General features: G+C 41.3%; 1 protein-coding gene across 1 annotated transcript in view; it reads left to right on the top strand.

The window, feature by feature from the left end:
* Positions 1-14,306, top strand: part of filip1l (filamin A interacting protein 1-like) — a 71,442-nt gene that overhangs the window by 51,875 nt on the left and 5,261 nt on the right. Inside the window, exon 5 of the mRNA XM_061716185.1 lies at positions 11,164-13,999. Coding sequence (XP_061572169.1) covers positions 11,164-13,999 — 2,836 coding nt within the window. The remainder of the gene's footprint in view (positions 1-11,163; positions 14,000-14,306) is intronic.

The raw sequence follows: 14,306 nt of genomic DNA, 5'->3' as shown, positions 1-14,306 counted from the left end.
CTAAAATGTGAAGAATCTGATGGGATATTTGAGTCTATTTTTAATAATCCTTTGATACTCCAAAAAAACAGTTTTCACTTTTCTTTAGTGGAGAAGGTCAAGGTTAAACTTAAAATATACAAAACCACAATGTTTTCATTGTGTGCCACCAAAAAAGAGAGAAACACAAATAACTAAATATATAAAAATGAATGTATACATAAATAAATAAATAAATACATAAATAGGAGATGAAATCATGACAACAGCACAACAGAAATAAATCCGTTTTATGGATGACTCAAGCCTAGCGTTAATATGCTATTATACTCATTTGGACTCTAAAGTGTCGTCACAACAAAAGCTTTTCAGTCAGAGAATGGTCATAAAACCCAACTTTGGCCATAAAAGGCCAGCAAACGTCCACGTGAGGGTTTGCTGGCCAGGCAATCAAAGTCATGTTCCACTTTAACAGCAGCGCTCACGCTGAGGCCCCGGCTGAGATCAGAAACAAGAAATGGTTGGAAAAAACCTGAGGTGCTGAGACTAGATGGAGCAAAACAGGGAATAAGAGAAAGAAAAATACAAATAGGATGAACAACATGGAGACAAAGTCATGGATGAAAAAAAAGGGAGCAGGAAAATTCCAGAGATACACTTCCAAGAGGAGGAGGGAAAGACACATTTGGATTTGATTACAAGCCGATGATGTAATGCATGTATGTCAGGTAATCAGCGCCTGCTGTGTGTGTTGCACATGCATGTGTGTGTGTGTGTGTGAGGCAGCGCAGTGGAAGACTAGGCCTTGCCTGTTAGGGCCGTGGAGAGACGGCCCGTCTGATGTGCAACAGAGAATCACAAAATATACACATTCACAAGTGTAAAGGGTGACAATCTGTACTCGTTAATGACTTCATCTGGTTCAGCTGTTTCACATGCTTCACCAGATTCCTAAAATCTTGTGTAAATATGTGACAGACGTCATCTTTCAACCAAGAGAGAAAAAAAGAAATATCAAACACATACACATATAACTATCCCTACTCTGAAATGCATCTGGTTTCCATCTAATTAAGGGTTTATCAGATCCATGCCTCAAGTCAGGTACCAGCCAGTAACGAGCACACATTCACATTTGAAATAGCACGCGAGCTTTGAGTCAGATTTAAAATGGAAAGTACAAAATAATGCATTATTTAAATCCCTACACTGCAAAATCAGACCCTTAAAAATAAGCCTAATATTCCATAAATCCAGTCAAAATGGTCTTATTTTAAGGAAAAATCTCTTTGCCAATGGATCATTTTCTTGACTAAAGTTCTTAATTTCTTGAACAAAGGCTTTTTTCTTCCTTATAAATTAGATTTTGCAGTGAAAAATAAGGAAAATGGCAAAAAAATGGTTCACAGGCCAAAAGCTTACAGTTTGTGCCATTTCAAGGGACAGCATGGTGGTCCGGTCTTCTGACAGTAAGAAGGTCCTTGGTATCTGGTGTATATATAAATATATAAATAGCTCCCTGTCCTGTCCGCCGTTACTCCATCTTTTACCTAAAGAGCTGGGATAGACTAAGCTGCTATAGGTCAGAGGAAGAGAAATGTACAAGTGTAAAATCGCTTTTTGTTGAATGACCATTCAAATATTTCCTTTAAAACAATAAAAGATGCTGCCTCCTGTTTCATGAATTAAACCAACTGAGATGTGTTTTTAAATGATCCTACGGCCTGCAGGGGGAAACTCATAATTGGTCACAGAAGTCTGTCTGCATTTAAAGTCCTTACCAAAATGACTCCACATCTCATTTATGACCTCAGTTATCATAGTTTTCAGAAGCTTTTGGCTTTTATTGCTAGTTTCACATGTTATAAGAGAATGTTTTCTCTTTTATTTGATCTATATTCCCATTTAGAAGAAAAACACAGCCAAAAAGGGTCAGGATGAGGGTGGGGCTGCATTGTGATTGACATGCTGCTATCCAATAAAAATGCACATTTTTCTGCAGTCTGTGATCACATCAGATTCTCTCTCGTGACTTCTGGATTCTAAACACCAAGACCGTGAGAATCAGCTCACTGAGGTTCCCCCAGCCAAGTGATGCTTTCATAATGGCAACACTTCGTCGCCACAGATCACAGAGGTCAAAGACCCAATCTCACAGCAACGTATCTGTTTTGGTTTTCTACAGCTTGTTTCCACCTAAATGGCATTGCAGAAGTCAGAAAATATATAATATCCAATGGTCCACTTGTGGTTTAAGTCAAACTGGTAGGATTTTCCACCTCAAACCTACACCACTCATGTTAACTTATGTTTTTGGGGAGCAGAGCCAGAATAACAGTGGGAAAAGCCTGAGACGGTCCGCTGCTTCATAATGCAGATAAAAACGCTTCACCAAACTCATTTTTATCATCCGTACACACTCTGAATTCCCAGACATTCTGTCTCAAAAAGACTATGCGTTGGGGTTTACGAACTGGCTCGTTGAACAAAACACGTCCCTCATGCAAACGACGTCCCAAACCTCCACATTCTTCTGTGCATCGTCACTCGTTAACAGTTACACAATACATCTACATCTCCCCACCATTTGTCATTTAGCAGAGGCTTGTCACAGCAAACATGTTCATGTGGCCTGCTCTTATGTTTGATCCACAACATCTGTTTCAAGTATTCACTACTTAGGAATGGGAATATGTCCAGATCCAGAAATAGAATTAAATTTTGGATGACCAAACTGTTTGTTCCAAGAGCAAACAGTTTGTTGCAGGGAAATGGGGAAAGAACATGAAAGAGGCTTACGTCATAGTTTAGAGCTGGAGCTGCGATGGACAGTTCTTGGACTTTGACTCTGCTATAAACTGCTCAACCAGTCTCTGAAATCAATTCTGCTGTTCCCAAGTGTGAAGTACGATGCCCTGATTCCCACGCCATAGCAACGTCTAAAAATGAGGCCGTAAATGCGTCATGAGAGTTTTTGTACAACTCCTGGCAAAAAATATGGGTTCATCATCCTCAGAGCATGTTCTTTTCAGTTTTTTTCAAAAAGAAAACAAATCATAGATCTTTTTAAAACTCCAGCATTCTTATTTCAAAAAATACGTTTTTAAAAAATGAAATCACACCTTGTATTATGTATTAAATATCTGCAAAAATCCAAATATGTAAAATTGTCCTGCAGTTAAGAGATATTGCCTGCAGGCCTTAATGAGTGTTTCCTGCCCAGTTCACAGAAAACACAGTCCCTGCAAAGAGAGCTGTCAGTTGAAACTATAGAGAACATTATAAAACTCATGTAAGAAGGTAGCTCAAGTAAAAATGAAACAAAAACAAAAAAAGAAGTCAAAGCATTGGGGATAATATGCAGTTACCTTAACAATGGATTTAACCAGGAGCCAATGTTTACAGCAAGTCCAAAATGTCATGAAATAGATTGCTGGGCCCAGCTCATTACAGGTGAACACACACACACTTATGGGCAATATAGAATCGTCAATCTATTGTTTATTTAATCTATTATTTATTAAAAAAAATGTTCGTGTCAATAAAGGTGTGGGCCCCTCTCTGTCTGGGTCGGTCCCCCTGTAGTCGTGGGCTTGGACGGCTCTCGGTGTGGACGGTGTTTCCTCACCTGGTCTATCAGCTCAGCCAGACTCCATTTTTATCACAAGGGTGCCGGGTGTGTATTCATCTGTATAGTATGCTGTGTGTGTGTGTGTGTGTGTCGTATGAATGAGGGTACGGGGAGTGGGGGGGTCAAGGGAGATTGTTTCTTTTTACGTATTAAGTTAAAGCACTTTGTGTTGCACTCTACCTGTATGAAAAGTGCTATATAAATAAATAAAGTTTAAGTTTAAGTTTAAAAAAACTGAATGAACACAGATCAACTCCAGGAGAGAGAGTGAGACTCCTGCATCCGAGCCGCAGGCCTTTAACTCTAAACAGCACGACAAACTGTTTACCAAGATAGGTTTACGACGCCACACAAGATCAAATTTAGTGGGTTTTCACAAGCAATGTGGGCATATCCACACTATCTTTAGCTTTCACCTGCGTATTTGCCTTTCAAGCTTTTTCCAGTCAGCATCATTCATTGTCCTCCAAACCCCGACTCCTCCAGCTTGGCAAAAGCTTTAGTAATTAACTCCTATTTCTTCCCAACTTGAAGCCACTGGGCCACCTGTTTTCAGCTTGCCTCTTTTAGGAATTTGTCAGTCAAGTCTGGCTCCTTGCTTTGATTCATGTTTAATGCTCCGTCTGCCATTAAGAGGGAGACTTTGAGTCATAATTCGATGCAGGTATGCAGTTGGGGCACACTGAATATGATCTTGCTTGGAGCACCCTCATGTTCTTTTGGTCAGTGCCGATAGTTGTGACACTTAAAGCTGAGTCAATGTGAACACACCTGCCTTGTGTGCTTTTCTTATAATAAGTCTGATGTGTAAGCGAGTCCTTTAAAAGCAGACATTACTTATGGCCCAAATAGGACAGGGTTACTGCCAGAGTGAATCAGCAGCAGTGGTTTAAAACCAGCCTACCCTTTCCACTAGTCACAGCCGAGCGAGCCAGTTGCTGATCCAATCCTGCCCCAGCTATGGGACATCCAGAAGATGGAGGGGGTCTGGTTGACCGAAGGCTGCTGCTGCAAGCATGCTTTGGTTATTCAATAACAGTCTGGCCCTTGTGTGTCTTTAAATTAATCCTCCAAATATCTGTTTCCCTCAGCTTGGCTGGCAAAGCTCCTAACATTTAACAACGGTGACCTCATCCATTGTTGCAGCCATGACATATTTCATTTAGCTGGCAGGAGACAGGAAGAGTCTTGCTGTTGTTAATCACTGTTAGAATTGCTTATAACTGCAGAGTACCGCCTCGAGCATGTACTGACAGAGTATGATGTTTTACAAACGGTTTTGAATGTGTTACTTCAAGTCACGCACTGTCACCTTACACCCGACATGAGCTCCTGCTCCTTTATGCACGCTGCACAATACAGCGGTACCAGCTCCATTGTTTGACTAACAGGGCACATTTGTTATGCAACAATTAGATAGTGACAGCAAAGAAATAGTCGTCCCTAAAGTTAGATCAGTGCTAAATTTTCTCCTTGCAGGTGACACATAGTGTTCAGGCTTTTTAAATATGTATTTAGTCACCAGCTGTACGGGGAAATTTATGAGTTAGCGACAACAACCTGAAAAAGAAAGCAAGCCATGAACAATGTGCTACTGATGAAAAGCAGCATGTGATGGCCTGACAGCACGAAAGTCCGTCATGTTATTTGTGAACCCATTTAAAGCCATTTATGCCAAAAGGAAAGAACTGTCGATGTGCTGACAGCACAGCAGCTAGTTTTTAGTTCCTGTCTCCAGTTCTGATCAGAATAAGTCGAACGTTCAGAATATTTTCAGAGATAAACACAAATTTGCAGGAATACAACACTAAAGGTTATTGTGAACAACAATGATTTGTGTTTCACTGCATCCAAGAGCCAAATATTTCCACTTTCTTTCTTGCGGCGAAGACAAGACAGCTGTCCGAGGGCATCAGAAACGACATCGTAAAAACACGATTCCACAAGGCAAGTGCTAAAAGATCTTAAACTGTGCTTTAACGTTTTACAATGTTTCCAAGAAGTTTCAGAGTCATAAACCCAACACCAAGAATCTGACACCATGATACTTCAGGGCAGAAGTCTGTGAAGACTGGGTCGAACTTTTGAAATAAATATTTAAAGAAAAGGGACACAGTAAATAAACTGTCACGTTACAAAAATTGTTTACAGACGAGCCCATATAACAGTCCCTGATACTATACTGTATAAATCTAAAGGGATGTGTTTGTGGAGGAGTCTGCACTGCAAATACTGCATGTTTTATACATATAAGGTCTATGTTGCATGTCGTGTCTTGTTTTAAAGCACTGGTTTCTATTGCAAGTTTCGCGAGCTGATTATTTTTTCTCTTCCTCCTTGGTTCAACAAATGACTTAATTTTGACAAGAGCCAGAAGGAAAATACTGTAACTCAAACCTCTCATCATTCTTCACCTACTGCCCTGCCTGTGGAGAAGTGACAGCCCGGGCAGATATTTCACACATTAGATACGTCAAGAAATACCTTTCTGTCTCCTTTACGGCAAATTTTAGTTCAGCAGTTCCTCACTCAGACATGAGCGCACCACACTGCCACATTGCCCCACACACACACACACACACACACGCGCACACACGCACACACACACACACACACACACACACACACACACACGAGCAAAGCACACCCCCTTCTCGTGAGGCGCTGCGATGCACAGCCCCAAATAAGGGCATGTTGATGATGTAATGGTCCATAGGCAGGGAGCACATCCCTTATTGTTTGGTCTGACTGCAGGAATGCCCACATTACAGCTACTCAGAGAGTGAGAGCAGAGAGAAGAAGAGTTGAGGGTTCGGGTGTTGTACAGCAAGATAAGTGTGTAGAGGCAAAGCCGGGAAAGCCACAGGTAGGCACAATGAAAACACTAAAACTTCTTAAACTTTCAGGAGAGGTGTTAATCCCTTGAACAGCTTGAAGACAGATGAGTGCTCAGAGTAACATCATTTCATGCCGGTGTTCACGTGTATTTTGTCACACTGTGCGGTGTATTTTTAGACTTCTTTTTACGTTCGGAGTTGCAGTTTTTTTGCCTCGTCTTTTGAAATGTGTGAGAATCAAATCTTTTGATCAAAGGGAATTATTTTTAATCAAATTGTACGGAATCTGTGCGTCTGTGGGACATTTGAGCTAGTGTATGCCATTTAATTCAACTGTAGTAACTCATTATTTTGAAGGAATTAATCGATTGGACCTGAAATTAGAAACTGTTATATCCTGGTAAAAGCTCGCACTCTGAGAGGAGCAAAGTGGGATATGCTAAAAAAACATTTTTGGTTTATTGAAATGGTAATTAGTCATATATTTAAGGTCCATGAATCAAAAACAAACATTTAATTTTGTCCCATGACAAACTGTTATTTTTACATAGTTAAAGTTACTTTTCAGGAGTTTATTACTAAGATTGTAGAATCGATTGTAGAAACAACTGTGCTTCTTTAAAACAGTGCATATTTAGGTAAAGAGATGCAACTGTGTTCAAAAAAATTGTATGTTAAATGTAAAGCACTTGCAGATTCTTTTGTTTCTTTCTTTTGTTTCTTTGTTCAACATCACAGGAATTCATTTCTTGCTGTTTAGGTTTAATCAACAAATGGATTTACTACAACTTCTCTAAAATCAGATTCAAGCATCAGCGCTCAATTTATAATTACATGTTTATTTTTTTCCAGTATCTAACAGTTGAAGTCATTTTAGTAGTAATAAATTGTTCCATTTATTCAGTTGTCTTATTAATTGTATATTATTGTGCTATAAATCAGAATACTTTATTGTCAGTGTACCTGGGTACAGTGAGATTGGAAAGAAGAACTAGGAAAAGCCTAAAGTCTCAACATGTGCCAAAGACCCTGACATTTATTATAAATATAATAATTTCTAAGCCATTCTGAACACTTACCTTGAAAATAAAACCTTGAATTCAAACATTTTGCAAGGTTTCCAGCCCACCTGGGAATATTGAGTGAATGCATTAATCAAGCATAATTATGCCATCACCTTTTGAATAATTTCAACAACTCTGTAAAAATCTGCTGTGTTTTATTGCAGAAAGTTTAATCTTACGGTCGGAATTTCTAAATGTTTAAAGTAGAAAAATCTCCATAATGTGAAGTCAAGTGTGTGGAAAAATAAAATAATACATAACTAAAAATTATTTTCAGGTTTCTCTTGGCAACACATTAATCCATCATGCTTTCACTAACTTGCAGGTAGTTAATAAATATCAGAGAAACGTCTCTCACACATTTTGATTGCACTCTGGGGGGTATCGCTTAACCTGCATGGACTTTAAAACAACCTTTACACTGCATCAATCAGTGTCATCTTTCTCACTCCAGCTCTGTCACACACGAGGGCACACTGACGAGTTTTAAACCTAAGATGGTCACATGATAAATGCATCAAAGTATATATGACCTAATCACGCGTGATGAGGAAATGGCGCAGCAGCCACGACATATGGAACATGTAGCAGAGTTTAAAGCAGCGGGTGAACCACAGTTTCCAGCCTCCAGAGTTACTTTGAAAAAAACAAAAAAACAACAACTCTGAAGTGTTTGCTCTTGAACGCTCTGAACTGGATGCTTCTCTTTCTTTCCCGTCTCCGTTTCCTTTTCTTTTTTTTGCGCTTTAGTAGTATTTGTTACCTTACATTTGGGAAAAGAAAAATAATTTCTGCAACAGAGCCAGAAACAATCCACTTCATCCAAATCACTCTGTGCAACCCGTTTTTCCATGACAGATTAACAACCCACGGCGGTGGTCATACATCCGTTTAGGAGAGAAATCAGTGTGACTGAAATGGCTGCAGAGTGGGTGGTAAGGTGGACTGTGATCATGATATCCATGAATCATTACCAGCTTCATGTGCTCTAAGTTGGAACGTATTCTTCCACAATAATTTACTTTCAAGATGCAAGAAACTGAGACAAAACTGAACTAATACACAATAAAGTTGCTAATGTGCACAGATGCTTTATGGATCATCTAAATGATTTAAGTATTCTTGACCACGCAAGGAAAATGCTTACATTACACGACAAGAGATGTCCAGTTAAATCAATCCAACTAGTTTGAATGCAGTTGGTCTCTAATATTATTTCAGGGTCAATTGCAGCAATACAGAAGGCCAATCTGCATGTTGTCACCTCATCTACAGAACATGTGAAGTCTGCTCTGAATTATACGTAACAACAAAAATGATCTCAGATGTGGCTCTGTTGGCCAACTGCATTCATCTGCATGAGCATCCATGAACCAAAATGTCCTGCAGCACAAAGTACAACAGAAACAGAGTGATAAAGTCCAACAAAGAGTTAGAGGTGATTGAATGCTTATTAATGACCCTGCAGCTAGTTCATAGGACTAAGGGCCAGTTCAGGACTTTCTTGAAAAACAAGCCATCAGCAGAGTTTCCAGTCCTGCTTGGGAACAAAGTGCATTTCTGTTTCTATTTTGGCCGATGACGTAACTCTAAAAACACCAGAGACTGAGATAGGAGATAGAGTAAATAGTGATTACAGACGATAGGCATGTTTGCAAGAGAGATGTCCGTTTTAAATGAGCTTTGTTTAGAAACTTAAGCATTCCTACATCCATAATTTACTCAAGAAAAAAAAAAGTAGTAATTTTTCAACATGTCCATACTCCTTGATAAAGACAACCATAGAAAAAAGTCAGAGTGCCCACAATATTCACAAACTCTAAAATTAAGTGCTAAGAGAATATGACTGAAAGTGATATAAGTGCTACAGTGAAAGGAGTATTAACATGTTTGTAATGCTGTTTTATCGTTTATCTTGGTATTTTGGAACAAAATTATTCCAAAACGTAACAGTATTTAACATACAAGCATTAAAATACACTGATAGTAAAACCATGTGACACATAAAATGTGTTGTTGGAGAATAACTAGTAAAACTATGTGACACATAAAATGTGTTGTTGGATTATAACTACTGAGACAAACGTGTTAGTTGCAGCAGGTTACAATGAAGGGGGCCTTTAATTACACAATATGACTCGGGGCAGTTTTAATCATTATTAAACATGTCGTTGACTGTGTTTTCATTAATGGGCTGTATTCAAAAGTAGGAAAACAGGTTTTAAATGAAATATAATGAAGCATAAAGTGACAGAAAATGGAATTATAGGTTCCAAAAAAAGAAAAAAAAAAGTCAACATTTCTAAATCCAGTAAAAGTACAATAACCTTCAATTCTTTGTTATGATTCATATCCTTGTAATATTTTATTGAGCGCTGTTCTGTCTAATTGAAACACATGGTTCTGGTTAAACATGTCCCCTTTGGCAGCTACTAATGAAAGAAATGACATTCCAGTGCCCAGAAGTGACCCGCCCTACTGTACCACACTTACATCATGGCCCACAACCCCAGTGTGCATGTGGAATAAGTGATCCCTGAGAGTTTGTATGTGTGGGGGGATTTCTGTATAAACTCTGTGGGACTGTAATTGCCTTCAGGAGCCGGGGGAATTCCTTTAAATGTATAAGGGACGGGGGGGTAGGTAGGGGCTGGTTTGGGTAAGGGGGAGGAAGGCTTGTAGTAGAGGAACCCCTTAATTAAAGGATTCGTTCCATGCCAGTGGCCCATCTGTGTGGAAATGCCTGGCAGCTGCTTCCCCCAGGAGATGTAGGCACTTTGGTCTGGGGTGTGCGCAGACGTCCTGACCCAGGCAACACACTGCACTGGAGCTACGTCAGGTGGCATGCAAGTCTTTATGCATTACATACTGTACACAGAAGTATGAGATTAAATTACATGTGGAAATACAAATATTACATATACTGCAACGTCATTTCCTCTTATTTGTCCTAACCAGTTTGCCATAGTGTTGGTAGTTTGCGTGCATCAGTTCTGATGGCTATCTCCAACATTTTTATTATCCCTTCACTAGCAGAGAAATGTTGCTTATATCCTGTTCGCAATTAAAACACTTATCTTTGTTTGGGATGTTTTTAAAAGCGAGTGCTTCTTATCCATTCTGGAGAATGTCCCTTAGACCTAATCTTGAGTAATGTTGTGTCCCTTCCTCTCTATATCAGAGCTCAGTGATCATTTTAGGAGCGTAGGCCTCTGTTATGGATTTCACACGGGACTTACATGTATCACTATCCTACACCCTGAATCCCTATGGAAACTTTCTAAAACTCACACTTTTCTACACCAAATGAGAATAAGTTGGCAACAAGGGAAGCAACATAACCACAGGGATTTCTGACTATGACCCCAAAGTACAGCTTTTGTATGATGTGTTAAATTTTCCATGACATAAAAACTTTAATCCCCCAGAGGAAAATAACAGTGTTTATGAAGTGTCAGTGCTGGGAGAAGTGGGGTAATGACAGTGTTGGCGTGTACAGTTTCACATATATAATAGGTTTTAAAGTTTTTTTAATTTATTTTTATGTTTTAGAGATGGGGGTGATGGGTACTCTTTCTAAATGTGGACCACTCATTTAAAAACAATACTGAAGGTCATGTTTTTCTTTTTTCTTGTGTTCTTGTTTTTACAGGTTAAAGCTGTTGATCGATCAAGAAAAGACCTACCACGAACGAAAAGACCAAGACAGCAACAAAAAGGTCGCGAGTCTCAAGGAGGAACTGACGAAGCTCAAGTCGTTTGCGTTGATGGTTGTGGATGAACAGCAACGTCTCACTGAACAGCTGAATCAACAAACGGCCAAAGTCCAAGAACTGACTGCCAGTTCTTCGCAGGCTCAGGAAGAGCTGGGCTCAGCTAATGCTCGTCTGCAGGAAGAGGAGCAGAAAGTCTGTAGCTTGGAGGGTCAGCTGCGTGACCAAGCCAGTCGATATCATCAGGAACAAGAGGCCATGACTGCCAAACTGACCGGTGAGGATGCCCAAAACAGACAGCTGCGCCAGAAGCTGTCGGCTCTCAGCAGGCAGCTCGACGAGCTGGGGGAAACCAACAAGACGCTACGCAGAGCCGAGGAGGAGCTGCAGGAGCTGAGGGACAAAATCAGCCGTGGCGAGTGTGGAAACTCTAGCCTTGTGTCGGAGCTCGAAGAGTTACGGAAACGGGTGCTTGAGATGGAGGGAAAAGACGAAGAGTTGGTCAGAATGGAGGACCATTGTAGGGACCTCAACAAGAAGCTGGAGAAAGAAGCCAACCAGAGCCGGTGTTTGAAAGCTGAAGTTGATAAGCTCAATCACAGGATTATGGACTTAGAAAAGCTAGAAGACTCGTTCAGCAAGAGCAAGCAAGAGTGCAACTCACTCAAGACTAATTTAGAGAAGGAGAAGACGGTGTCAAAGGTTCTGATTGGTGAGATGGAGGTGTTGAAGGTCAGGGTCAAAGAACTGGAGGGTGCTGAAAGCCAACTGGGAAAGACAGAGCTGACACTGAAGGAAGATCTGACCAAGCTAAAGACTCTGACAGTCATGCTGGTGGATGAAAGGAAGGCAATGACAGAAAAGCTAAAGCAAATGGAAAACAAAGTCCAGAACAGCACCGGCAAACTTCAGGCCGAACAAGACAAAGTCACGTCCGTCACAGAGAAACTAATAGAGGAGAGCAAGAAAGCACTGAGGTCTAAAGCGGAGCTGGAGGAGAAAATGTGCAGTGCCACAAAGGATAGGGATGATTTAAAAGCCAAGCTGAGAACAGAAGAGGAGAAAAGTAAAGATTTGGACTCAAAGCTGAACTTGATGAAGAAACGGTTGCAATCACTTGAGACTGTTGAAAGAGAATACCTGAGAAGCAAAGCCAAAGAAGAGAACATCAAAACACCTCCTGTTCACCGCTTCCAGCAGGAAGACAACAAAGTCAAGGATTTGACACAGGAGGTTGAACGCCTTCGACGCAAATTAAAAGACATGAAAGTGGTAGAGGGTGATTTACTAAGAGCAGAGGAGCTTGAATCACTGGAGAAAAGATTCTCTAATGAACAAGAAAAAGCTAAAGCCTTGACGGAGGAGCTGGAAATATCCAGAAAAGAGCTTTCAATGTATCAACTGGCTGAAAAGAAAGAGTGTAGTCAAGAGCATGTTCTTTATAAGCGCTTGAAGGAGGAGGAAGCCAAATCCAGTCATTTGACCAGAGAGGTGGCAGCTCTAAAAGAGAAGATCCATGAATACATGGGGACAGAGGACTCGATTTGCCGAGTGAAAACTGATCACTCCACACTGCAGAGAAAGCTGACCCAACAGGAGGTCAGAAACAAAGAGCTGGCCAGAGAAATGGACACGCTCACTCGAGAGCTTGAAAGATACAGACGATTCAGCAAAAGCCTTCGCCCAGGCATGAATGGAAGGCGTTTCTCAGACCTGCACGCGTCGTCCAAAGAGGTGCAGACAGAGCCGGTCGATCTCATGTCCCCCAATTGCAAGGCGGTGGCACCGCTGGAGCGTGCTGTGGTGAACGGGAAGCTGTACGACGAGAACGACCCTGAAGATAACGCAAACTACAGCAATGAGCTTCAGCTCAGCCAATGCAGCCCTTCGCTCATCAATAACGTCAATAATCTTAACAACAACTTGAGACGAGTGCGAGACAGTTTCCTTAAAAACAAAGACACGCCCCATCAGGTGAATGGCAAAATGCAACCGCGACAGAATGCCAACAACGTGCAGCCTGGTGACGTGGTGTTGACCCACAGTCCGGGTCAGCCTCTGCACATCAAAGTGACCCCGGACCACGGACAAAACACAGCGATGCTAGAGATTACCAGTCCAACCACAGAAAACACACAGTCATTCACCAGCACGGCCGTCATCCCCACTAGTGGAGGTCCACCAAAGCAGAGAATCACCATCATACAGAACGCTTCCATATCCCCTAATGGGAAATGTGTTTCCCCAACAACTAAATCCAAGTCTTCTCCAACGTCGGACGAGCCGTGTTCACCAGACAGGGCTCTGTCACCTTTCACCTTGGCTACGTACTCCAGAGCCATGACCCCGGACTCTGCTGGCTCTGTAACACCAGACCGAGCCATGTCACCCATACAAATTGTATCGGTGACGACGGGCACGCCTGACCGCTCCCTCTCTACGGATCAGGTGGAGGTTGTCGGAGGGCACGCCATCTTTCGCGTGACCCCAGAAAGGCAGAGCAGCTGGCAAGTCCAGAGATCCAACAGCTCAGGGCCAAACGTCATCACCACTGAGGACAACAAAATCCACATTCACCTCGGGAGCCCGTTCATTCAGAGCATCAGCACTCCGACGCAAACGCTGAGTCCGTGCCACACTCCTGGTCTGCAGGAGCAAAGGACTCAGGTGCTTGCGAACTGTAGCACTCCTGCTGCTAAAGGCAACAGCAAAATCACAAGCAGCATCATGATTAAGCCCACATCTACCCCAATCCAAAGGCCATCACAAATTACAGTAAGTAATGCTTACAACTGACCCAAAAAACCCCAAATCCTCCATCCCATCTTAGTTGTGAATGCTGCCCGTGAGATCCATCACCTTAGTCCCAGCTCTGCACCCTGATACATGTCTCTTTTATTTCATTTTATGTGCAAAAACAGTTGAAGATTTTATTATTCATTTTGGTTGGTTTGCCTTGTGCTGTGTGATAACATTAAAAATGGTTTGCCTGCATGAAAAGAAGAGCACTAGTAATTAAACTCTGCCTTAACACCTGGTTCTAACTTATGTGCACTTACTGTATTGTACTCAATGGCACATT

The sequence above is a fragment of the Cololabis saira genome, chromosome 24 (genome assembly GCF_033807715.1).
Source record: "Cololabis saira isolate AMF1-May2022 chromosome 24, fColSai1.1, whole genome shotgun sequence".
In the NCBI taxonomy this organism is placed as follows: Eukaryota; Metazoa; Chordata; class Actinopteri; order Beloniformes; family Belonidae; genus Cololabis; species Cololabis saira.
Note: the sequence above shows the minus strand (reverse complement) of the source record. Positions and strands in the feature narration are given on the sequence as shown.